This window comes from Bos indicus, chromosome 8 (assembly GCF_029378745.1).
Source record: "Bos indicus isolate NIAB-ARS_2022 breed Sahiwal x Tharparkar chromosome 8, NIAB-ARS_B.indTharparkar_mat_pri_1.0, whole genome shotgun sequence".
Classification (NCBI taxonomy): Eukaryota; Metazoa; Chordata; class Mammalia; order Artiodactyla; family Bovidae; genus Bos; species Bos indicus.
The window spans coordinates 38,218,010-38,242,106 of NC_091767.1; the positions used below are offsets into that span (position 1 = coordinate 38,218,010).

Sequence of the window (24,097 nt, forward strand, 5' to 3'; positions counted from 1 at the left end):
TAGGAATGTTTCTAAAGGAAATAATCAGATAAGGATGTAAAGGGTTTCCACTGAAACATTATTTGCAGTATTACAATCTTGGAAATAGCCTAAATGTCCAGTAATAAGTAATTAGTTAAAATTATGGTACACAATTTAAGTTTTAATATTATATAGCCATTAAAAATAAAGATGGGGGTTTTGATCTATTGAAAAGCCAAGTGTTCATGATATGTTAAATACTTTTTTCAGGATAAAGAAGTATATATATGTGATATATTACAAATAGAAACACATACATATACACCCTTCTGGGAGGAATCTGTACAGAGGAATCTGGGAGGAATCTGATACAGAGGAATCTGTACCAAAAAGTAACCATTAGTTACTAGTGGATGGTAATTATGGTGATTTTTCCTCCATTTTTATATGTATTTCACAACTTTCTACAGCATAATAGTGAATATTTAATTTTTTAAAATTTGAAAGCAGCAACCAAATCTCTGGGTATGACCGGAAACAGACTGTTAGTAGGATTTACCCTTCAGTTCTCTGTGAAGTGTCTGGGGCAGAAGGTCAGGTTTCTCTGTAGAGACCGGTGGCTCTCCTGTTTTGTCTAGGTCTCAAGCGAGCCGGGCACCAACTCCAGCATGACTTGTTCTTTGATACTTTGAAGATTCAGTGTGGCTGCTCAGTGAAGGAGGTCTTGGGCAGGGCCGCTCAGCGACAAATAAATATTCGGCTCTTTGAGGATGGCACCGTAAGTCAGACTTTCAGTTTCATTTTACAAATTCTATAAATTTTCATGACTTTCCTCATTAAAATATCTTTTTATTTAAAAAAGATCTCAGTATTGGACCTTTGGGCACAATCTGTTTCTTTGTAAACAATTTTCATTTCCAGTTTGGAACCCTGTGACTTTTTAAATGGTAATTCATTGTCAACTTTCCTTAAGGTGTTGTGTTTTCATACATGGAACTCTTAGGCACATATTTTGCTCATACTACTCCTTTATTCACAATATGACTGTTCAAGGTAAAGGCTATGATAAGCAATAAGATGAGGCAAGTTAAGGGAAAAAAATGGTGAGCTTATCTAGTACCAAAAGGGGTGCCCAGCAGCCCTCAGACGAGTTCAGATGTGGCTGTAAAACTCTGGATCTTGTGGAGTTTGGGACTGGACTAGACTGCTTTGCCAAAGAGTCAACCTGGACATAATGATATTCTGTTTTTTTAGGACAATGGAGAGTTTTGTCCAGCAATTTCTCCCCTTGGACTTCTCTTATTAGAGTTTCAGCCCTGATTTGTGTGTGTGTGTGTGTGTGTTCAGTTCTTTTTTTAAAGCTTATTTTTAACTGGAGGATAATTGATTTACAGTGTTGTGTTGGCTTCTGCTGTTCAGCAACATGAATCAGCCATAAGTGTATATATATCCCCTCCCTCGTGAGCCTCCCTCCCAGCTCACCCCGCCATCCCTCCCCTCTAGATCATTACAGAGCACTGAGCTGAGCTCTCTGTGCTATACAGCATCTTCCCACTAGTTATCTATTTTAAACGTTGTAGTGTATATATGTCAGAGCTCCTCTCTCAGTTTATCCCACCCTCTCCTTGCTGCTCTGTGTCCACAAGCCCATTCTCTAGTCTGCATCTGTATTCCTACCCTGAAAGGGGTTTATCACAACCATTTTTCTAAATTCCATATATATGCGTTAATATAAGATACTTATTTTTCTCTTTCTGACTTCATTCTGTAAGACGGTCTCTTAAAGTTCATCCACCTCACTACAGCTTCCTCAAATTCATTCCTTTTTATGTCAGCCCTGATCTTGACATTTAGAGCTGATGTTTTCCCTTTCATTTTCATTTCTATAGCTTGGTATTTCTCTTGATGAAACAGTCAATGAAAAAGATCTGGATGACTTGTTGTGGATCTTCGGCTGTGAGTCGTCTGCAGTAAGTAAATTAAAATACACACTCCTCATAAGGACTCTCTGGGGAGATGTCAGAGATGGCCTTGCCTCTTGTGGGCCTGAGCTGTGAGGGAGAGGGGGCCCAGGAACGACCTTGGTGGCCTGCTGTTAAAATTAAACTACTGATTTTTCTCTTGCTCCCATGACTGCTGATAGTTAGAGGTCACTGCTCTGGGCCCCAGCCAGGACTGATTAGACAGGTTAGTGGGAAGGACTGTTAATCGTACTTAATTGAAGCTATTCCTAATACAAAGCTTCATAACGTTTACATCTTGGTTATGTTGATTCTGGGAAAACTGACCTAATATGTGCCAGGTCGTTACTATGTGTTATGTCCCCAGAGTGAAAGTGAAAGTGAAGTCGCTCAGTTGTGTCCGACTCTTTGTGACCCCATGGACTGTAGCCTACCAGGCTCCTCTGTCCATGGGATTTTCCAGGCAAGAGTACTGGAGTGGGTTGCCATTTCCTTCTCCAGGGGATCTTCCCGACCCAGGGATCGAACCCAGGTCTCCCGCAAAGCAGACGCTTTACCGTCTGAGCCACCAGGGAAGTTGTTACATCCCCAGGATAGTGCTACATCAGACATATTTCCTGCCCTTATGGAGCTTCTAGTCTGTTGAGGATCTGAACAAGCACAAGAATGCAGTCTAGGTGAGGTATTATGATGGGCACTGTCTGTGATGAGCACAGAGGAGGGGCTTCTCACCAAGACTCAGAAGAAGTTCTCTTAAGTGGAGACCTGAAAGATAAGTAGGAGCTATCCAGACACAATTGCAGAGAAGGAGGATGGAGCTACAGGTGTTCCAGATGCTGGGAAAAGCCGCCACAAAGGCTAGGAGGAGAGAGAGAGAACATGAGAACTAGAAGCAGTGTGGGGTGACTGAGTTGGTTTCTAAAATGATGAAATAGCTGGGACATGTGAGGATGAGATTCTGTGACATGGAAGAGAAGCATCAGTAGCTACCTACACCTGTAGCAAGGTGTTAATCACAACACTCTGCAAGGCTTATAGCATAAGAGCCACTCAATAAATATTTGCTAAATAAACCAATGAAAGGAAGCAGAAATAGGTTCCAGAGTGTTTATCAGTGCTGTTCTGGTTGTCTAAGTTTTCTTTGAGACCTGACTTCAAATCAGAAAACAAATGTAAATTATCAAAGAAGTATTACACTGTTCTCTTTTAAACTAATTAATAAACAAAACTGAATAAGTATCCTCCCTCTAGAATTCCACAATTAATTTAAATTTAATCACAGTGTTTGTTCCATGCATTTGAGGAATTTAGGGAATACCCACTGAGGGCTCCAGAGAGCCATTCTATCAGCCTGGAGAAGAATGAGGAGCAAGCCATGTATCTAATTATATGTTTTGGATATTTTATCAGACATATGGTTTGCAAATATTTCCCCTGTTCTGTGGGTTGTCTGTTAATTCTCTTGATAGTGTCATTTAATGCACAAAAGTACACTTTTATCTATTTTTTTCTTTTGTTGCTCATGCTTTTGGTGTCATAAAGACATCATTGCCAAATCCAAGGTCATGCAGATTTGCCTCTATACTTTCTTCTAAGAGTTTTGTAATTTTATTTTATTTATTTATTAATATTTAATTTATTTATTTTGGCACACTGGTTCTTAGTTGCAGCATGTGGAAATCTTTAGCTGCAGTATGTGGGATTCAGTTCCCAGACCAGGCATCAAACCTGGGCCCCCCTACATTGGGAGCGTGGAGTCTTAGCCACTGGGCCACCAGGGAAGTCCCAGATATCATAGTTTTAGCTTGTGGATTTAGGTCCTTAATCCATTTTGAATTAGTTTTTGTGTATGGTGCAAGATAAGGGTCCAATTTCATTCTTTTGCATGTGTCTATCCAGTTTTCTCAGCATCATTTGTTGAAGAGCCTGTTCCTTATCCTACTGAATGGCCTTGACATTTGTATTTTATTAGAATTGTTCTCAAAGACAAAAGAGCAGTGTCAGATAAGAATCCTTACTTGAGCTTTATCATAGTAAATTTTTAGATAGCCCTTTAAAATAATTTACTGTAACTTGCTTCATTATCCATGGAACATGCAGGAGATGTCAATTTTTGTTTTGGCAGTAAAAATTGTACAGCTTCTATTTACTGTCGCTAAGTTCAATGGAACTTAAACATGGTATTTTGAAGAATTTGCCACACTGCATGACCCTGACCTCTGTCTTTGCACCATGCCACATGTCCCTGATGGGGGGTGGGAGGTTGGGTGGTAGGGAATTTCCGGTGCTCTATCACAACACATGCTTAATGGAAGCCTGCTTCGCATGTGGTTCCAGGCCTGATTTCCGCCCTTCAGTGTCTGTGATCTCTCCGTGCAGGAGCTGGTTGCTGAAAGCATGGGTGAGGAGCGGAGAGGTATTCTAGGGACTGCCTTCAAGAGGACTAGCCCATTCCTCACACATCAAGTGTTCAACAGGTTTGTGTGGCTTGTGTGACTTCTGCATTGGGAGCACAGTGGAGAGTGGCTTCCACTACAATACAGTTATTGTGGTTCAGCCTGAGTAACTGCTAAATCCCAGTTCTAACCTGGGCACAAAGCACATCATATTTCCTGATGGCTCTGCTTCCTGGGTACCATAACCCATAATTCTACTCCTGATAAGATGGGAGTTTGGATGTGAGGTTGCCAGGCTGAAGATCATACCCAGGGACTCAGCAGCGTCTTCTTTCCAGCCCTTTCTCTCATGCCCATGGGCAGCTTCTTGTCCTAGGGAATCCTCTGTGGTCTGTGGGGGGTGGTCCATGCCCTCTCTCTGATACTCTGTGGGCATGTTGCTCATGGCCTAATTTGACCTGTATGTTGAAGGTAGATCTCAGTGTATCTTAACCTTTTAGAAAGATGTGTGTGGGCTCTTATTTAATTATATTGGCCTAAACCCTGTGTTCTATGTTCACAGCTATCACTCAGAAACAAATATTGTCCGATACATGAAGAGATTGGAAAACAAAGACATTTCCCTTGTGCATAGCATGATTCCACTGGTAATTACTGCCTTTATTTCCATTCCCCACCCCACCCTGATTCCACCTCTTTGGGTCACACCTAATATGCTGCAAGAGAGGTGAATGGTTGGCCTTTCAGGGAGATGGGAGGACTGATCAGATGGAACATAGGAAGTCACTAACGTAATACACTTTGGCTGTGCTTCTTAAAGGGGTCCTGTACCATGAAGCTCAACAGTTCATCTGAACTCACGGTAAGTAGGTCATGTCTATTAAGAGGGGACTTACCAGAAGCAGTGTCTTGGCTTGTGCATAAGTAGATAATGAGAGAAGCTGCCACTGGGACTGTGATTAATAACTACTTTAGAAATCCCTTACCTCACTCTTAAACAATCTTGGCAGAAACCCTAACTTTATCACAACCTGATCATTTACATTTATGACTGAAATTATTTTTAAATGTTAAAATAAGTAAAAATATAGCATTTATGTCTTCCTACCTCTCCTACCCCAGACTCCCTTTTAAATCTGCCATGTTAAAAGCTTTTATCAATTTGTAGTTGTTAAGCTCAGGTGGAATTAAGCTTTCTATAAATCATTTCTCGGTCCCAAAGGGTTGAGATTGAGGTTTTAATTTATTCCTTGTATCAACAGAAGGTTTTTGTATCCTGCTGTGGTGTTTGGTAAGTATCTGTACTAGGCCAGCATGTTTATTTTTTTTTTTCTATGGGATTATTCTGATATGACAAATCACATTAGGAAAAGAGAATCATTTTCTATTATAATAGGATTTTCTTCATTTACTTTTATGTTGGCTTTTTATTCTGCTTAATGAAAAAAAGAATAATATATATGCTATGCAAGAGTTTGAATAAACCATGCTTGAAACAACTCATTGAGTTTCATGGATATAAATCAATTTGGGGGCCTTTTTGTTCCTCAAAAAATAGGAAAAGGTTATATTTTTGTGTAAGTGCCCTTTCCGGGGCCACTGTGACTCACTTGTACAATGAAGACAGTAATAGTACTTACTTTATAAGATTGCGGTAAGAGTTAAATGAATGAATTTATTTAAAGTGCTTAGATTAGTGCCTGACACATAGTAAGCAATTTCTGTGTTAGCCATTGCTATCATCGTTATCATCATTATTAAAGTTAGTATTGTTATTACTATTACAATGTATACATATGCATATGCTTTCTCCTCTTGCTCTTCAGCCTATCACATGGAAAGAATTTGCAAACATCCACCCCTTTGTGCCTCTGGACCAAGCTCAAGGGTACCAGCAGCTTTTCCGAGAACTTGAGAAGGATTTGTGTGAACTCACTGGCTACGATCGAATCTCTTTCCAGCCTAACAGGTAAAGGGATTTCTTCTTCTGTCTTTTTAGTTATCTTTTGTAGTATAATACCCCCTGGGATGGATGACTAGACGATCCAAAGTGGCCTCATTTTCAGAGCTGGGCAGGTAGTGATGGCTGCTGGCTTGGAGTCCAGTTGAGTATGTGGACCTCTCCAGTGGTTGCTGAAGCTCCCTCACAGAATTGGGTCTGGGTTCAAAGTGGGGTGTTCCAAGGTGGAAGGATGTGGAAGCTGCAAGCCTTTTCAGGCTCAGCCTCTGGAGTTACACAGCATCCCTTCCAGAGCATTCTATCCGTCATAGCATTTTCAGTTCACTTTAGTTCAGTCACTCAGTCATGTCCGACTCTTTGTGACCCCATGAATTGCAGCACGCCAGGCCTCCCTGTCCATCACCAACTCCCAGAGTTCACTCAAACTCACATCCATCGAGTCGGTGATGCCATCCAGCCATCTCATCCTCTGTCGTCCCCTTCTCCCCCTGCCCCCAATCCCTCCCAGCATCAGAGTCTTTTCCAATGAGTCAACTTTTCGCATGAGGTGGCCAAAGTACTGGAGTTTCAGCTTCAGCATCATTCCTTCCAAAGAAATCCCAGGGCTGATCTCCTTCAGAATGGACTGGTTGGATTTCCTTGCAGTCCAAGGGACTCTCAAGTGTCTTCTCCAACACCACAGTTCAAAAGCATCAATTCTTCTGCGCTCAGCTTTCTTCACAGTCCAACTCTCACATCCATACATGACCACTGGAAAAATTTAGGGCAGCCCAAATTAAATGTGGAAGGGGCCAACATGTGGTTGTGAATGTGGAAAATCCTGGTTCACTGTGGCCATCTTTGAAAGGTAGTTACTACATCCATCTTACCGTTTAAGAATCAGAATTGAGCTCCTTATAAGCAGCAATGCCTCAATCTAGTAGGACCAGGAGAGTCTGGATCCTAGTTTGTTATGTCAATAACCTTGAAAGATCCTTTCCCCTTTTCTGGCCTTAGTCTCTGTAAAATAAAAAATTTTGAGCAAAAGTGATTTTCAAAAACAGGCAAGCTCACAGAAATGTAGTGGCCAGTCAAGTGTGACTTTGGCACTCCTCCCAGTGAGTACTGGGGTCTACAGTCCCTCTTGTATCTGAGTGGAAGTTTGTGACTGCTCCAACAGAATGCAGTGGAAGTAACTAACTATGCATGGCTTTGGAGACTAGGACTTAATGGAAACTTTGAGACTCTTGACCCAATCATAGAAGAGCAAATCTCTTGTCTGGTGCCTTCCTCCCTGCCATGGACTCTCTGAATGGTTTCTGTAGGCATCTTTTGATACAAGTTGACAATGGCCCTTCTGTGAGCTTGATGGTAACAGAAGAGACGGTAGACATTAGCTCTTCTCCCAGCACAAACCTCTTAACTAGTCAGCAAGTCTCTCCTATGTAAGATGCTTAGCAGAACATTGTATAAGATGGCTCTCTGTAGAGGATGAGTGGATCCTCCAAGGTTGGAGGATCCAGACTTATTTGGAGGCTCCAAATCAAGTTTCCAAACTTCATTTGGAAAAGAAACAACAAGCATATAAGATACCTTATTATGTTTTGCATGGAAAGGAATGGAATACATTTGCCTTTAAACATGAAAACAACAACAAAAACAGAAGGACATCATAACATCTCCTGGGTACTTGTTAAAAAATATAAATTCCTGGGCCCTCTTCGAGACCTACTGGTTTTCAGGGGTTGAGACTAAAAATCTTTGCTTTTAAGAAGCAACCAAATGATTCTGATGCATATCCAGCTTGGATCCACTGGATCTGTGGTCTTTCTGTCTTCATGGGAATAGAATGGCAGGCAGACATGTCATCAACATCTGAGGATATCTTCAGAAGAGGAATCTTGTGTCTGCCCCCAGCTTCTCTACCTCCCACTACTCAGTGTGGTTTCTCCACCAGCAGTCACAACATTGGCATCACCTAGAAGCTTGTTAGAAATGCCAAATTTCTATTTCAAGATTAAAAAATCAAGTGATTTTAAAACTGAGCCAATTTATCGGCTCACTTTCTGAGACAGAAAGTAATCAGATCTTAGTCAGATACTATCACACCTTCCCTCCTGTTTTGGTAACATAGGTAACAGCAGAGCCGTACACTTTATGAAAACAACATATCCCATACAATACAAACCATTTAGAAAGAGGGCATGTGACAAATAAAAGGACACAAAACCTTTTTAATATTAGACTCTCAAACACCCATTTCATAAATAGGACGGAACTGACGTTTATGAAAGTCAGGTGGTAGTATACCTTCATTAAAAAATCATCATGCAGCTTTTTTTTTTTACGAGAGGAACCTGAGTGAATTCACGTGGGGCAGTACCTTAATTAAGTATTGACAATGAAGAAACTGCCCTCTAGTGATGGAATATGATCACATCTTCTGTGTCTTATTGAAGAGCTATTTTGCAGGACCACTTTAACATGTTTTAAATCATTAGCTCTTGCAAAAAATTGAGGTCCTCTGAAGAGTCTCCAGAAGACTGACTGAAGGATGAGGAGGTTCTCCTTTTGTAAAGCAGTGGTTCCTAGGCCTGGGCTGGAAACTAGACTCATATGATGAGTCTATAAAAAATCCTGGTGTTCAGCTCACAGTCCCAGATAGAATCAACATCTTGATGGGGAAAGAGTACGAGGAGGGAAGGGATGCACACATGGGTTTTTCTTTAAGAACCCCCAGGTGATTCCAGCTTGCAGCCAAGGTTGAGAACCATCATCTTACAAGTTTCTCTCTTCTCCTCAGTTAACCTGATGCTCTTTCTCTCTCTTACTCTCCTCATTTGTATGATTGCCAGTGAGACCCCATTTTCCATGGAGGAGGAAAAGAAATCATTATTATTTTGTAGTTCTGGGCAGTGATGCCTTCTCCAGCTCAGAACTTCCTGGACACACCACCCATTTCCAAGAGCTGACTTCAGAGTTACAGAGGCTCCTTTGAAGCTTAGTAGATATTTCTGGTCCTAAGCAGAGGCTGCTGTGACAGATGGGGAAATGCCTCCTTCTTTGTTGGGAAAATACAGGGGCTATGTTTCCAGTGAGTTAGGAAATTTGATGTCTCATTCGGGAAAAGAGAAAGGCATCTACCACGTATTGTATGTGAATGATTTTATTTTTAGCTTACTACAGCCTCCATCTTGGTTTATTTGTGGTAGTTTTTTTTCCCAGGTCTTATAATTCTGTGTTCCAGGTCTCAGAGTCAGTCTACCACAGGGCCAACTACTTACAGTTTAGTTCGTCACGATTTACTGCTGGCTAGTGAAATCTCAGGGGCCAATGTAAGCTTTATAGTTACTGTAAGAAGAAACAAGTTTCTTGACCACTCTGCACAGAAAAAGAATTTAGTGTACCATGTTAGCCACCGAAGTTACACTTGTAAAACAGGGGGCTTAGTAATCTCTTATTATCAAGGGACCATTTCCTGGTGCTTTTATTATGCCTGACTAGTTGGAATTGGTTAATGTGTCTATATAATTCTAGAGTCCAGTCACTGAAAGTTTAGAATCTGAATATGTTTCCCTTCAGTTTTTGTTACTGCATGATATTTAAAAGGTAAGTATGGCATAATTTTTAGGAAATAGCATCAGCTGCTACTTCCTAAAATATTTTCTACCTTAGTTTTTCATTGTGGTGAAATATCCAGAGCATAATTTATTATTTTACCTGTTTTTTAACTGTCAAGTTTAATGGCATTCATTACCTTCACATCATTGTAAAACCATCAAGTTCCAGAACTTCATCCATTTCCAGAACTTCTTTACCTTCCCAAATCGAAATTCTGTACCCATTAAGCAATACTTCCTCACTTAGCCCGTACCCCAGCCCCTAGCAACCATGATTCTACCTTCTGTCACTATTAACTTGGCTACTCTAGGTGCATCATATGAATGAATCATACAATATTTGTCCTTCTATCTGGCTTATTTCATTTAGCATAAGATCTTCAAAGTTCAACAATGTTGTGGCATGTCAGAATGTCTCTCGTTTTTAAAGGCCGAATAATACTCCATTGTATGCATATACCACATTTTGTTTATCCATTCACCCATCAGTGAACATTTGGGTTGCTTGGACCTCTTGGTTATAGGGAATAATGCTGCTGTGAACACTGGTGTACAAATACCTATTTGAGCCCTAGCAGTTCTTTTGGATGTATACCCAGACATGAAATTATTGGATATATGGTAATTCTATGTTTAATTTTTTGAGGGACTGCCATACTGTTTTACAGATCTATGCAGAGGCATAGATGGAAAGAGGATCAAAGGATGGACACCCAAATAATTATCTCAAGGTGATAGAATTTCAAATGATATTTACTTTTTGTCTTTATGGTATTTTATATTACTAAATTTTTTTTAAAAATCATGATATATATTTTTAATACAATTCAAAAATGTTATTTTTATTGTGGGGGACATGCATATGGCAAAACACTTAAATTCTTAATAAGATGCTTACAGATTCATTTTCACTCTGGCGCTCCTGATCTCAGGGGAACCTGCCCTGGGGTTGAGGCAGACCACCTGTCTTCCTTTGCAGCAATGCAGTACTCAAACAAAATGAGGCAGGCTTGCAACAAAGGGAAAAAGAGCCAAGCTCTGTAGAATAGAGGAATATTTAACATCAAGTGGACTCGAAGTGCAACTCTACGGTTCTAAAATGCCTAAGCAGGAGATCTGCAATTTTCAGGCATAAACCTGAGTGTTTCTGCATGTTTTCCTGATGACTCTGCTGGACTCCACTCCTGGGCCCTCATAATGTCTTCCAATCCGGCGCAGTCCGGTGTTACGCTCACAGAAGGCATTTATTCTCTCTTTCGCTAGTAGTTCCTGCCTGGATGGAGGCTGCCATATGGCCTTTCTCTTCAGTGTATTTTTTTTTCTGAGGGGAAACCAGCAGCGTAAAGGAAAGGTTAGCACCCGGAATATGTCAGGTCCCCAGAGCTCTGTTATGTGGCTTCCTCCCTAGAGCTAGGTGTAGTTTTGTCTCCTGTACAGCAAGCAAGGAACACTGCCTTCTTGATTTGACTGAGATTTCATTGAGGTATGGCTGATAAATGTGGATGATGAAGGATTTTATAACCATAAACTGTGGCATGAAATCTTTGCTTCGAGTAGCCAAGCCTTCCCTTGGTCTATTTCCTGCAACAGTTAGATCCCAAAGTTGTTTAAAGAACTTAAAACACAAATGTCAAGAAACTTGTTCCCATTTCTCTTATTTATTTGCTCAGTCTATGAACCTAGAGAGTATTTCCAGCTTGGTGGAGAACATAACCAAATAATATTTAATTACCTTTCCATTTCCTACTGTGCCCAGGACAGCTTGCTTCAGCTTGCTCCCCATACCACGGTGACACTCTGAAAATCACTCAGCAGCACACAAATAAATACTCTGGGAACTGCTAGGTTAGAATTATGATGTACTATTTGAGGCAGACAGAAACAGTAATTAACACCTTCCATGGATATCTAAAGTGAAAGACAAGCTGGAATTATTATTCACTTACTTGGCTTATAATAGTGCGGAAGTTGTTTTTGTCTTTAAAAACTGCAAACTGTGATCTTGAGCGTAGATGGAACTAGCAGTTACTTTCCTGGAATCTCCTCCTGGTAAGGTTCTTAAACGAGATGTGAACAGGACACACTCAATGACTCTCCAACTTGATTATACATGAGAATCACCTGTAGGGCTTGTGAAATTGCTCAGCCCCACCACCACAGTTTCTGATCTAATAAGTCTGGATTGAGGCCTGAGAATTCATATTTCTAATATAATCCTGGATGGTGCTGATGTGCTGGTTTGGCTACCACACCGTGAAAACCACAGGGCTGCAGGGCTTTCAGTCCTGGCTTTATATTAGAATTACGTGGGGAGCCATGTCCTCCCCACCTGTAAACTAGCTACATTGGAATCTCCTCCAGGGGCAGTACCCAGCCTCACTGAGTGTTTAAAAAGCCCTTAGGTGATTCTAATGTACATTATTGGGTTGGAAAGTGTGTTGCCCTGGAGGAACCCCAAAGAAGGAGGTTTAGTTAGATGACTCATATCTTCCAGTGGAGTGAACTTTAAAACTGGCCTTTGAAGGCTAAGTCATGATCACAAGATCATGACTGTGGTGTGCAGATCACTGTATGCTGTGCTTAGTCACACAGTTGTGTCCGACTCTTTGTGACACCGCCCCCCGCCCCGGACTGTAGCCTGTCAGGCTTCTCTGTCCATGGGGATTCTACAGACAAGAATACTGGAGTAGGTTGCCATTTTCTCCTCCAGGGCATCTCCCCAACCAGGGATCAAGCCCAGGTCTCTCACATTGCAGGCGGATTCTTTACCATCTGAGCCACCATGGACAACAAAGAGCATCAAACACTTGATATTGGCCATCTCCCTCCCCTTCTTTCCTAAGTTCATGGTCAGTGTCATTGAGCAGACATGTCATTGATCATTTCTGACTTGCTTTCCTAGAGGGCCTAGGGCTTCCCTTGTGGTTCAGTTAGTAAAGAATTCACCTGCAGAGCGGAAGACCTGGGTTCGATCCCTGGATTGGGAAGATACCCTGGAGAAGGGAAAGGTTACCCACTCCAGTATTCTGGCCTGGAGAATTCCATGGACTGTATAGTCCATGGGGTTGGGAAGAGTCAGAGATGACTGAGCAGCTTTTACTTTCATTTTCCTAGTGGGCCTAGTGCAGCTTCAGAACCCTGCCCTACAGAGAGCTCTGGGAGGCCAGATATCAGAGACCCTCTCTGATGAGTGACTGATATTCCAGGGAGATACTCAGACTGCTAGAAAGAGAAAGAAGATGAAGGATGAAAAGAGCCATCTTGGGGGAAATATAAAGCAATGAGAAGGATCTCTTCTCCCCAGTTTCTTGACTCTCAAGAGTATATTTGGATTTTTTGCAGTTTGTAAGGTTTTGGAGGGGTTGTTGTAGTTCTTCAGTCATTTAGTTGTGTCTGACTCTTTGTGACTCCATGGGCTGTAGCACCCCAGGCTTCCCTGTCCTTCACTATCTCGTGGAGTTTGCTTAAACCCAAGTCTATTGAGTCAATGATGCCATCCAACCATCTCATCCTCTTATGCCCCCTTCTTTTCCTGCCCTCAGTATTTTCCCAGCATCAGCGTCTTTTCCAGTGAATTGGCTCTTCACATCAGGTGACCAAAGTATTGACACTTCAGTTTCAGCATCAGTACTTCCAAAGAATATTCAGGGTTGATTTCCTTTAGGATTGACTGATTTGATCTCGTTGCAGTCCAAGGGACTCTCAAGAGTCTTCTCTAGCACCACAGTTTGAAAGTATCAATTCTTTGATGCTCAGCCTTCTTTAGGGTCCAACTCTCTCTCCGTACATGACTATTGGAAAAACCATAGCTTTGGCTATACAGACATTTGTTGGCAAAGTGATGTCTCTACTACTTAATATGCTGTCTAGGTTTGTCATAGCTTTTCTTCCAAGGAGCAAGTGTCTTTTAATTTCGTGGCTGTAGTCATCATCCAGTAACTTTGGAGCCCAAGAAAATAGTCTGCCACTGTTTCCATTTTTTCTCTATTTATTTGCCCTGAAGTGATGGGACCAGATACCATGATCCTAGTTTTTGAATGTTGAGTTTTAAGTCAACTTTTTCACTCTCCTCTTTCACTTTCATCAAGAGGCTCTTTAGTTCCTCTTTACTTTCTGCCATAAGGATGGTGTCATCTGCATTATCTGAGGTGACTGATATTTCTCCTGGCAATCTTGATTCCAGTTTGTGCTTCATCCAGCCCAGCGTTTCACATGATGTACTCTGCATAGAAGTTAAATAAGCAGGGTGACAATATACAGTCTTGATGTACTCCCTTCCCAATTTTGAACCAGTTCATTCGAGGGATGGTTCTTGCATTTGGCTGAACCCCTAGAATTCTGATTCAGTACACTTGGGGTGTGAGCCAAGACTTTATATTTCTCCCTAGTCCCCCAGGGATATCTGGGGATGTTGAGCTTGAAAACCACTGCTTTAAGGTGCTCTTGAGATATCAGAAAGGTTAGGTTGGCTAGATCCATCCAGATGTTTTTTGCCCAGAATTCAAAGGTTAAGCATAGAATTTATAATTTATGTCAAATTAGATAGAGATTGGTAAGAACATATTGAGGGGGTTTTATTTAAAGGTATTTGAAGCAGAGACCTAGATACTGTTGGGAATATTTGAGTTATGCAACAGAGAGTTTGATTGAATTCCTTCTGAGGTATGGAAGCATATCCTCTTTATCCTGCCTGTTTACCATGTTTTCTCACTTTATCATGTTTTCTTGAGAGTGGTCCTCTGAGGTTGCCATGTACTGATTCAGATCATTTTGACACAGTAGCTGTTTTGTTAATCCTTTTACTGTGATTAGTTTTACCATAATGTCAGTTTCTTAGCTAACATTTCACTTGGGTCATTTTTTTTTATTCCTAACTACTTGAGGATGGTATTTTTAAAGTAAAGAAGGGTTTAATGAGGATAGTTTGGCATTAAAATGTTGAACATCAAAACATTATTTGTCACAAGACACTTCATGTGGTCTTCATACTCTGGCTCCCAAGCGCAGTGTGGTTCTGCAAGCCTTTTGCAGAGTCATGGTCCTGTGAAATGTCCAGTTCCTCCGAGAAGGCCACTCCTGTGGACCTCAGATGCAGGCAGGACAGGGTTCTGGTCCTTCTCAATGTTCTCCTGAAGAGGACCTTGCAAGACCTCGGGTTCTTTTCATTCATCAACTTATCAAGACCACAACAACTAACTGCAGGCAATAGAGATCAAGCCCTGAGCCTTTGGAGTGGGTGCACTGACTTCAAGACCCTAGACTACCAGAGAACTAACCCTAGGAAGTACCAAATGGTGAGAACTCACACAAAAGAAACCACTTGAATACAAGACCCAGCATCACCCAACCACCAGTAGCACCCTGTGCGTGACGCCTCATCTAAACAACAAACAAAACAAAAATACAAACCCAATCATCAGCAGACAGGAGTGCCACCTCACTCAGCCTTGTCCATCAGAGGAAAAACAAACAAACACAAACAAAAACTCAGCACAAATCTCACCTTATACCAAGCTTACACAAACCACTGGACCAACCTCAGGAAGGCAGAAACCAAAAGGAGGAAATAATTCAACCTTCTTCAAGGAAAGAGTTCAACTTTCCTTGAAGCTTGGGAAAAGGAGACCCCAAACACAATAAGTTAAAAAATTAATGAAAAGGCAGAGAAATACTACACAAATGAAGGAGCAAACTAGAAACACAGAAGTCCAAATAAATGAAGAAGAAATAGGCAGACTACCTGAAAAAGAATTCAGAATAATGATAGTAAAAGTGATAAAAAAAAAAAAACCTGGAAAACAAAATGGAGACAATGCAAGAATCAATTAACAAAGACCTAGAAGAATTAAAGAATAAGCATACAGAGACAAACAACACAGTTGCTGAAATTAAAAATACTCTAGAAGGAATCAATACCAGAATATCTGAAGTAGAAGATTGAATCAGTGAGCTGGAAGATAAAATGGTGGACATAACTTCTAAAGAACAGAATAAAGTAAAAAGAATGAAAAGAGCTGAGGACAGTCTCAGATACCTCTGGGACAATATCAAATGTACCAAGATTTGAATTATAGGGGTCCCAGAAGAATAAGAAGAAAAAAAAGGGTATGAGAAAATTTTTGAAGACATTATAGTTGAGAATTTCCCCAACATGGAAAATGAAATAGTCAAGTCCAAGAGGGGCAAAGAGTCCCATACAGGATAAACCCAAGGAGAAACATGCCAAGACACATACTAATCAAACAAAGACTAAACACAAAGAATATTAAAAACAGTAAGGGAGAAGCAACAAGTAACATACAAGGGAAACCCCACACATTTAACAGCCGATCTTTTAGCAGAAACTCTGTAGGCCAGAAGGGAATGGCAGGATATATTTAAAGTACTGAAAGGGAAAAATCTATAACTAAGATTACTGTACCTGGCAAGGATCTCATTCAAAATTGATGGAGGAATCAAAAGCTTTTCAGACAAGCAAAAGTTAAGGAGAATTCAGTACCGCCAGACCAGCTTTACACAAATGTTTAAGGGACTTATATAGTGAAGAAATACAAAAGAAGAAAAAAGATCTATAAAATCAAACCCAAACAATTAAGAAAATGGCAATAGGAGCATATATGTCAATAACTACTTTAAATGTAAATGGATTAAATGCTCCAACCAAAAGACACAGACTGGCTGAATGGATTAAAAAAAATAAGACATATATATGCTGTCTATAAGAAACCCACTTCAGACCTAAAGACAAATACAGGCTGAAAGTCAGAGGATGGTAAAATAGATTCCATGCAAATTGGAAGCAAAAGAAAGCTGGAGTAGCAATCCTTATATCAGACAAATAAACCTTAAAATATAGAAAATTACAAGAGATAAGGACACTACATAATGATCAAAGGATCAATCCAAGAGGAAGACATAACAATTGTAAATATCTATGCAACCAAATAGGAGAACCTCAATACATAAGACAAACACTAACAAACATAAAAGGAGAAGTTGACAGTAACACAATAACAGTAGGAGACTTTGACACCCCACTCACACCAATGAACAGCTCATCAAAACAGGAAATTTATGAGGAAATGCAAATCTTAAGTGATACATTAGATGAGATGGATGCCACTGATATCTTCAGGACATTCTATCCAAATGCAGAAGAATATGCTTTCTTCTCAAGTGGATATGGAACATTCTCCAGGATAGACCACATCTTGGGTCACAATCAAACTTCAATAAATTTAAGAAAATTGAAATCATATCAAGCATCTTCAACTACAAGGAAAAAAACCTGTAAGAAACACAAACACATGGAGATTAAACAACATGTTTCTAAATAACCAACAGGTTACTGAAGAAATCAAAAAGGAAATCAAACAATTTCTAGAAACAAATGACAATGAAAACATGACAACTCAAAACCTATGGAATGCAGCAAAAGCAGTTTTAAGAGGGAAGTTTATAGCAATACAATCCTACCTCAAAAAATAAGAAAAATATCGAATAGACAACCTAACTTTACACCTGAAACAACTGGAAAGGAAGAACAGAAATAACCCAAAATTAGTAGAAGGAAAGAAATCATAAATATCTGAGCAGAAATAAATGAAAAAGAAATGAAAGAAACAATGGTAAAGATTTATAAAACTAAAAGCTGGTTCTTTGAGAAGATAAACAAAATTGACAAACCTTTAGCCAGACTCATCAAGGACAAAAGAGAGTAGAATCAAATCAACAAAAGTAGAAATGAAAAAGGAGAGGTTACAACAGACAGTGCAGAAATACAAAGGATTATAAGAGACCGTTATGAACAACTATATGGCAATAAAACAGATAACCTGGAAGAAATGGACAGATTCTTAGAAAAGTTCAACCTTCCAAGACTGAACCAGGAAGAAATAGAAATTATGGACAACCCAGTCACAAGCACTGAAATTGAAGCTGTGATCAGACCCTGAATAGCCAAAGCAGTCTTGAGAAAGAAGGATGGAGCTGGAGGAATTAATCTTCCTGACTTCAGATTATACTACAAAGCTACAGTCATCAAGACAATATGGTGCTGGCACAGAAAGAGAAATACAGACGAATGGAACAATATAGAAAGCCCAGAAATAAACCCATGCACCTATGAGTACCTTATTTTTGATAAAGGAGGCAAGAATATACAATGGGACAAAGACAGCCTCTTCAGTAAATGGTGCTGGGGAAACTGGACAGCTACATGTAATGAAATTAGAACACTTCCTAACAACACACACAAAGATAAACTCAATGGATTAAAGACCTAAATGTGAGACCAGAAACTATAAAACTCTTAGAGGAAAACATAGGCAAAACACTCAGTGACATAAATCAAAGCAAGATCCTCCATGACTCACCTCCTAGAGTAATGGAAATAAAAACAAAAGTAAACAAGTGGGACCTGATTAAATTTAAAAGCTTTTGCACAGCAAAGGAAACTATAAGCAAAGTGAAAAGACAACCCTCAGAATGGAAGAAAATAATAGCAAATGAAGCAACTGACAAAGGATTAATTTCCAAAATATACAAGCAATTCATACAACTCAATACCAGAAAAACAAACAACCCAATCAAAAAGCAGGAAAAAGACCTAAACAGACATTTCTCCAAAGAAGACATACAGATGGCTAACGAACACATGAAAAGATGCTCAATATCGCTCAGTATTAGAGAAATGCAAATCAAAACTACAATTAGATATCACCTCACACCGATCAGAATGGCCATCATCAAAAAGTCTACAAACAATGCTGGAGAGGGTATCGAGAAAAGGACACTCTCTTGCACTGTTGATGGGAATATAAATTGACACAGCCACTATGGAAGATGGTATGGAGATTCCTTAAAAAACTAAGGATAAAACCACCATATGATATGACCCAGCAATCCCACTCCTAGGCATATACCCTGAGGAAACCAGGGCTGGAAAAGGCACGTGTATCCCACTGTTCATTGCAGCACTATTTACAATAGTGCTAGATGCCCATTACAACAACCTAGATGTCCATCGACAAATGAATGAATGAATAAAGAAGTTGTGGTACATATGCACAATGGAATATTTCTCAGTCATAAAAAGAAACACACTTGAGTCAGTTTTGATGAGATGGATGAACCTAGAACGTATTATACAGAGTGAAGTGAGTCAGAAAGACAAAGATAAATATCGTATTCTAACGCACATATACAGAATCTAGAAAAGTAGTACTGAAGAATTTTACCGGGCAGCAATAGAGAAACAGACATAGAAAATAGACTTATGGACATGGGGAGAGGGGAGGAGAGGGTGAGATGTATGAAAAGAGTAATGTGGAAACTTAATTACCATATGTAAAATAGATAGCCAGTGGGAATTTGCTGTATGACTCAGGAAACTCAAACAGGGGCTCTGTAGCAACCTAGAGGGGTGGGATGGGGAGGGAAATGGGAGGGAGGTCCAAAAGGGAGGGGATATATGTGTACCTATGGCTGATTCATGTTGAGGTTTGACAGAAAACAAAATTCTATAACGCAACTATCCTTCAGTAAAAAACAAACAAAAAACATTATGTATCACAAGAAATTAGGAATAGTGCTTCTTTTGAGGGAGTAAAACTGGTAAGAATTAGGGGCTTTTTTTTTTTTTTTTTACCTTAAGCTTCATCCCTTTTCTCATTGATGAAGTTTTTAAAAAATCAGAATGTATTACTTTTATAATACTAATTTTAAATTCATCTGTAAATTGGGTGGCATTATCCCCATGTGACAGATGGAGACTAAGATCCAGAGGAGCTTGTTGTCTAACTACTTGAAAAGGGACATCAGGTCAAGGAGAGCTTTGACATTAGAAGCAGGACTGATTCCTCTTTTTTCTTTTTCAGAATGCTATTTCAGTTGCTTTGTCTTTACATATAAATTTTAGAATAATCTTATATCTACAAAAATCTTGGTTTCATTGGATAATGATGCATATTTTAGCTTCCAAATGTTTCCGTTTTTGCAATGGGCTAGGTGTTAGATTATTATAGATGGGAAGGAATTCACTTCATATTTAAATTTACAGTTTATCACTCAAAAAATCTTTTTCACAAAAATGTCTTTTTAAATGTAATATTTTTTAGGGACATCGTGTAGAAAACTTAAGAATTTCAGATGTTGTTACAAATAAAATAGGCCCACTGACTAATAGACAGCTTAAAAGAAAACTTCTCTGAAACTGCACATTAAATGTGGCCATTGGTGTGTGAGCTACAATGGTGTGTTAACCTATTTAATGATTTTCTAAAGGATATCTAGAGAAAATTAAAACAAGAATAATTTAAAAAATGTATAAACCTGAAATTATAAGCACCTAAATTTTCAGTTATGATCCATACATAACATGATCATTTTCTCTAGAGCACATTTTTAATACCTTTTGATTTGTATCAATACAACATCCCACTTTGACTATTATAAATAAAACATGTTACTGTTTTCTCAGTTCATGAATAGTATAATTCAGCTTGAATTTGGGTGACTTCTAGGATTCACCCTAAGTCATGAATTGTAGCATATTCTGCAGTCATGCAAAATGGGTTCTATGTTAACTTTTTCATAAGTTTAAAAACCATGCAGAAATTTAATTTTTATTTTATAGTAGATTTACAATGTTGTGTTAGTTTTGGGTTTATAGCAAAGTGGGTCACCCTTAAGATTCTTTTCCTATTTGGGCCATTACAGAGTATTGAATCGAGTCCCCTGTGCTATGCAGTATAATCCCTTGGTTTTGAATAGGTGTCAGAAAACCACTATCCTAGCTGCCCTTCCACATGTAGTACTTTTCTGATGAGTTCTCAGTCTGGGTTATGCAGATAAGCAGATACTGTTCATAATGCTTTTTCACCAACAGGTGGCACTAATAATTCCCTTTATTTTCATAGTACCCCAGGAATAATCCTTATGTAGGATTTAGAATATATCTTTGCACTTTTTTGGAACATGACTGATTTTAAGAGTATCTAAGCCAGAAAACATCCAGCATTTCTGATCAAGTCTTTGGCATACTGCCTTTCTCTTAGATTACTGGCTCCTAGCTCCAGTCTCTTCTTTCCTTCTTTGATTGATCTTCCAACACAAGATGAGTAGAAGTCATGAGAAAAACACAGAAGGAAATACAAAATCCATTTTTAAATTTTTATTGGAGTATAGTTCATTTACAATGTGTTAGTTTCCACTATACATCAAAGTGAATCAGTTATACATGTAAATATATCCACTTTTTAAAAAAATTCTTTTTCCAAATATTTCATTACAGAGTATTGAGTAGAGACAAAGTCCATTTGTTGAAGTCCTTTTCCATGGGCGAAATGATGACATTAATGTTGTCTGGACTGAAGAAGAACTCAGTTTTGAACAGATTGACTAAACATTTATTGCAGAGCTGCTCCATGCATAATACTAGTCTATACATTTCCTGAGGCCAAAAAAAAAAATTATAAAATGCTTCGTGGTGACAGCAATAATGGTTCTCATTTACCTGTGTTTTGTCTGTGCACCATAGTGCCTGGCAAATAGGAAGTGCTTAATTCTGGAGCAGCTTACACTTATCATTATTCCTTAGCTCATCTAGTCTCTTCTGTTGCTCTGTGGCACCCACACTGTGGATTCACCACTTTGCTTTATTCCTCAGCCAGACTCCAAGCCTTGCACCTCCAGATGTTTTCCTCTGCTCTGTCCTCTTCTCATGCTGAGCCCTAAATCGTCAATTCTGCCATCTCCTGACACCGAGCCATCAATGTCCCTATACTAGTTTGCAGATATTTCAAATTCAGCTGGTTCTATCCCACCATTTTCTCAAAAAATGTTTTCTAGGGCTCAAGCTTAGCTTTTCATTTAGAAATTAAACAATTTATCTAGTTTATTCTTAAGCTTATTCTTTTTTAGAGTATGATCTCATTATTACGGGGTGACCAGGAGGGATGGGTGCCAAAACCACTGGGCCTTCCACAGAGTCAAAAGATGGTGTAATTTTTTGAAATGGAGGAAACATGCATTTTGAATGGGATTAAAAAACCTATTACTCACTTCCTTTCCTTCCTGCAGAGAGTACTGAGAACATTAAGTAACAGTTTATGATTGACTCAGCACCCCTCCCTGGAATGTTAGTCATTAAGTGTGCTCTAAAAGTGGTGCCTTCAAGGACTGCTGAGATGGGTATGGCCAGCCTCTAGCTGCCGTGAGTATGTGGGGCTTAGGAAAGCTGACCCGAGTCTGTCGGGAATGGTACCACACTCAATTACACTCAATTAATTGTACTCAATGTACTATTCCTTTGCCGTATAATCGGATCATTGACTAAATATTTAGTGATATTAAGAAATTATTGTTCCTCATTTTAGGTGTCATAATTGCAATTATATTTTAAAAAATAATTCTTATCTTTGAAAGATACATATTGAAGTTTGAATTGATGAAATGATATGATGCTTGAGTTTTGCTTCACAATAATCTAGTTCAGAGTGAGAGGGTTAGTGAGGGATGTAGGTAGAAACAAGATTGACCATGATCTTTTAATTTTTAAAGCTGGGTAATAGGCACAATGTGGTGGTCCCTTACATTCTTCTCTCTACTTTTGCACAGTTTTGGAACTTTCCATAATGAAAATGATTTTTTTTAGATGTATGGTCCTGAGTGAGAGTTGAAATCCCATCTCTGAGTAGGAATGGGTGAGCTATAGTGCACAGACCAGGTGTTGTTCTGGTTGTTCAAGGCTTTAGGCTCACGCAGGGGTCCTAGGCGAGCTTACTGTTTTCTAGGAGGGACTTTGTGTCACATGTTGGTGAACATACAGCCCATACCTGATGAATACTGAATGAGTACATGAAGGCAGAGAGGCATAAAGCTCTGACCCTTTTCTTCGTGTCTTTGCAGCGGAGCCCAGGGGGAATACGCCGGGCTGGCCTCTATCCGAGCCTACTTAGATGCGAAAGGAGAGACACACAGAACGGTGAGCATCAACCACGTGCTTACCACTGGAGTGGGGTGCGGGGAGGTCAGTGGGTTCAACTTTAGGGTCCCTTTTGTTCTGAGGGACACTCCCTCCAAGTCTTCTTGGAAGAAGTTGGGGAAACACATAATCAAGAAACAAATGTCTATGGAGTGGCTATTACGATCCTTGCCTCTAAGACGTTTCACTGGACCATTTTGAGGAAAAACATTTTGAGATAAAAGTCTTCTTAAACCCAGTCTGTAAAAGTTAGCCAGTTGGCTGCAGAACTGCTGCCCCCAGGGAGCAAAGGGTGTAAGGGGAAGGAATGTTGCCATTCCAAGTCTCCCTCCTTGGCTCAGCCCTGGCCCCAGGCCTGGACAGAGGGCAGAGACCAAGTTTTCATTCTTCTATAACTCCTACTGTGCCTGAGCACAGTTCTTGCCCTATGTATGCTCAAAAAATATTTGTTGAATAAATAAATTCCTTATTAGTGATTCTCAGCTCTCAACAACAAAAGAAGACATGGAGCAGAGTTCACGGTTCTGTTTCATCGTTTGCTGTGAGTTAGAGTCTAGTCTCCAGGGTCCAAACTGCTTTTGGAGGCCCTTGTGGGACCAGCAGGTGCTAATGGGCACCACAGACCTCCACTAATCCTGAGGCAGTGCCCTTAGCCGATGACCTAACAACACAGGCTTCAGATTGCGGCCAAAGGAGGCCTGTGTTCCTGGTGGTGGCCACGCTGACCTTGAACTTCATGAGCTGTGGAGATGGCATTAGTGGGTAGGAATCAGGAGCAAGTCACAAGCATCTGCCCAGCCCGGGAAGTTTAGAGAAAAGGGGGCTGGAGTCCTTCTGGCTGCACACAAAAGTAGGGTCTTAGTCCATTCCTAGTTTTATTAAAGATGGAAGATTATTTATGGCTAGTTACCTGGATTTTGCAGGGAAGAATTTAAATACTATTTTACTTTCACAAAATGGGAGGAAAAACTTTTTTCTCCCACCTTCTTGATATCTCAACTTTTTATTTTTTTTTCACTTGGGTTTGAATTCTTCGATTTTCTAAGGAAGGATTTTGGAATTAAAGTTGTTCTTTGGACCTCAAAATGTCAGTGCTTTCATAGAGTCAGAAAGGAGATGTTGGGATTCTGGTTATCCAATGAGAGGCTGCCAGATGACTGACATTTAGAGTTGCCTTTTCTATTTTTCCTCTGTGGCTTCCTTGTACTGAGTAGCCCCTGGAACTCTTTGTTATT

The 24,097-nt window shown here is 39.8% G+C and overlaps 1 protein-coding gene across 2 annotated transcripts in view; it reads left to right on the forward strand.

Annotated features, from left to right (window-relative positions):
- GLDC (glycine decarboxylase) overlaps window positions 1-24,097 on the forward strand; it is an 88,121-nt gene that overhangs the window by 38,766 nt on the left and 25,258 nt on the right. The window contains exons 10-17 of one of the 2 annotated variants that reach the window (XM_070794572.1): window positions 600-739; window positions 1,851-1,931; window positions 4,302-4,399; window positions 4,881-4,965; window positions 5,139-5,180; window positions 6,145-6,287; window positions 10,546-10,608; window positions 22,787-22,862. In XM_070794572.1, the coding sequence (XP_070650673.1) occupies window positions 600-739; window positions 1,851-1,931; window positions 4,302-4,399; window positions 4,881-4,965; window positions 5,139-5,180; window positions 6,145-6,287; window positions 10,546-10,608; window positions 22,787-22,862 (728 nt within the window). The remainder of the gene's footprint in view (window positions 1-599; window positions 740-1,850; window positions 1,932-4,301; window positions 4,400-4,880; window positions 4,966-5,138; window positions 5,181-6,144; window positions 6,288-10,545; window positions 10,609-22,786; window positions 22,863-24,097) is intronic. The other variant, XM_019965969.2, reaches the window with a different exon arrangement.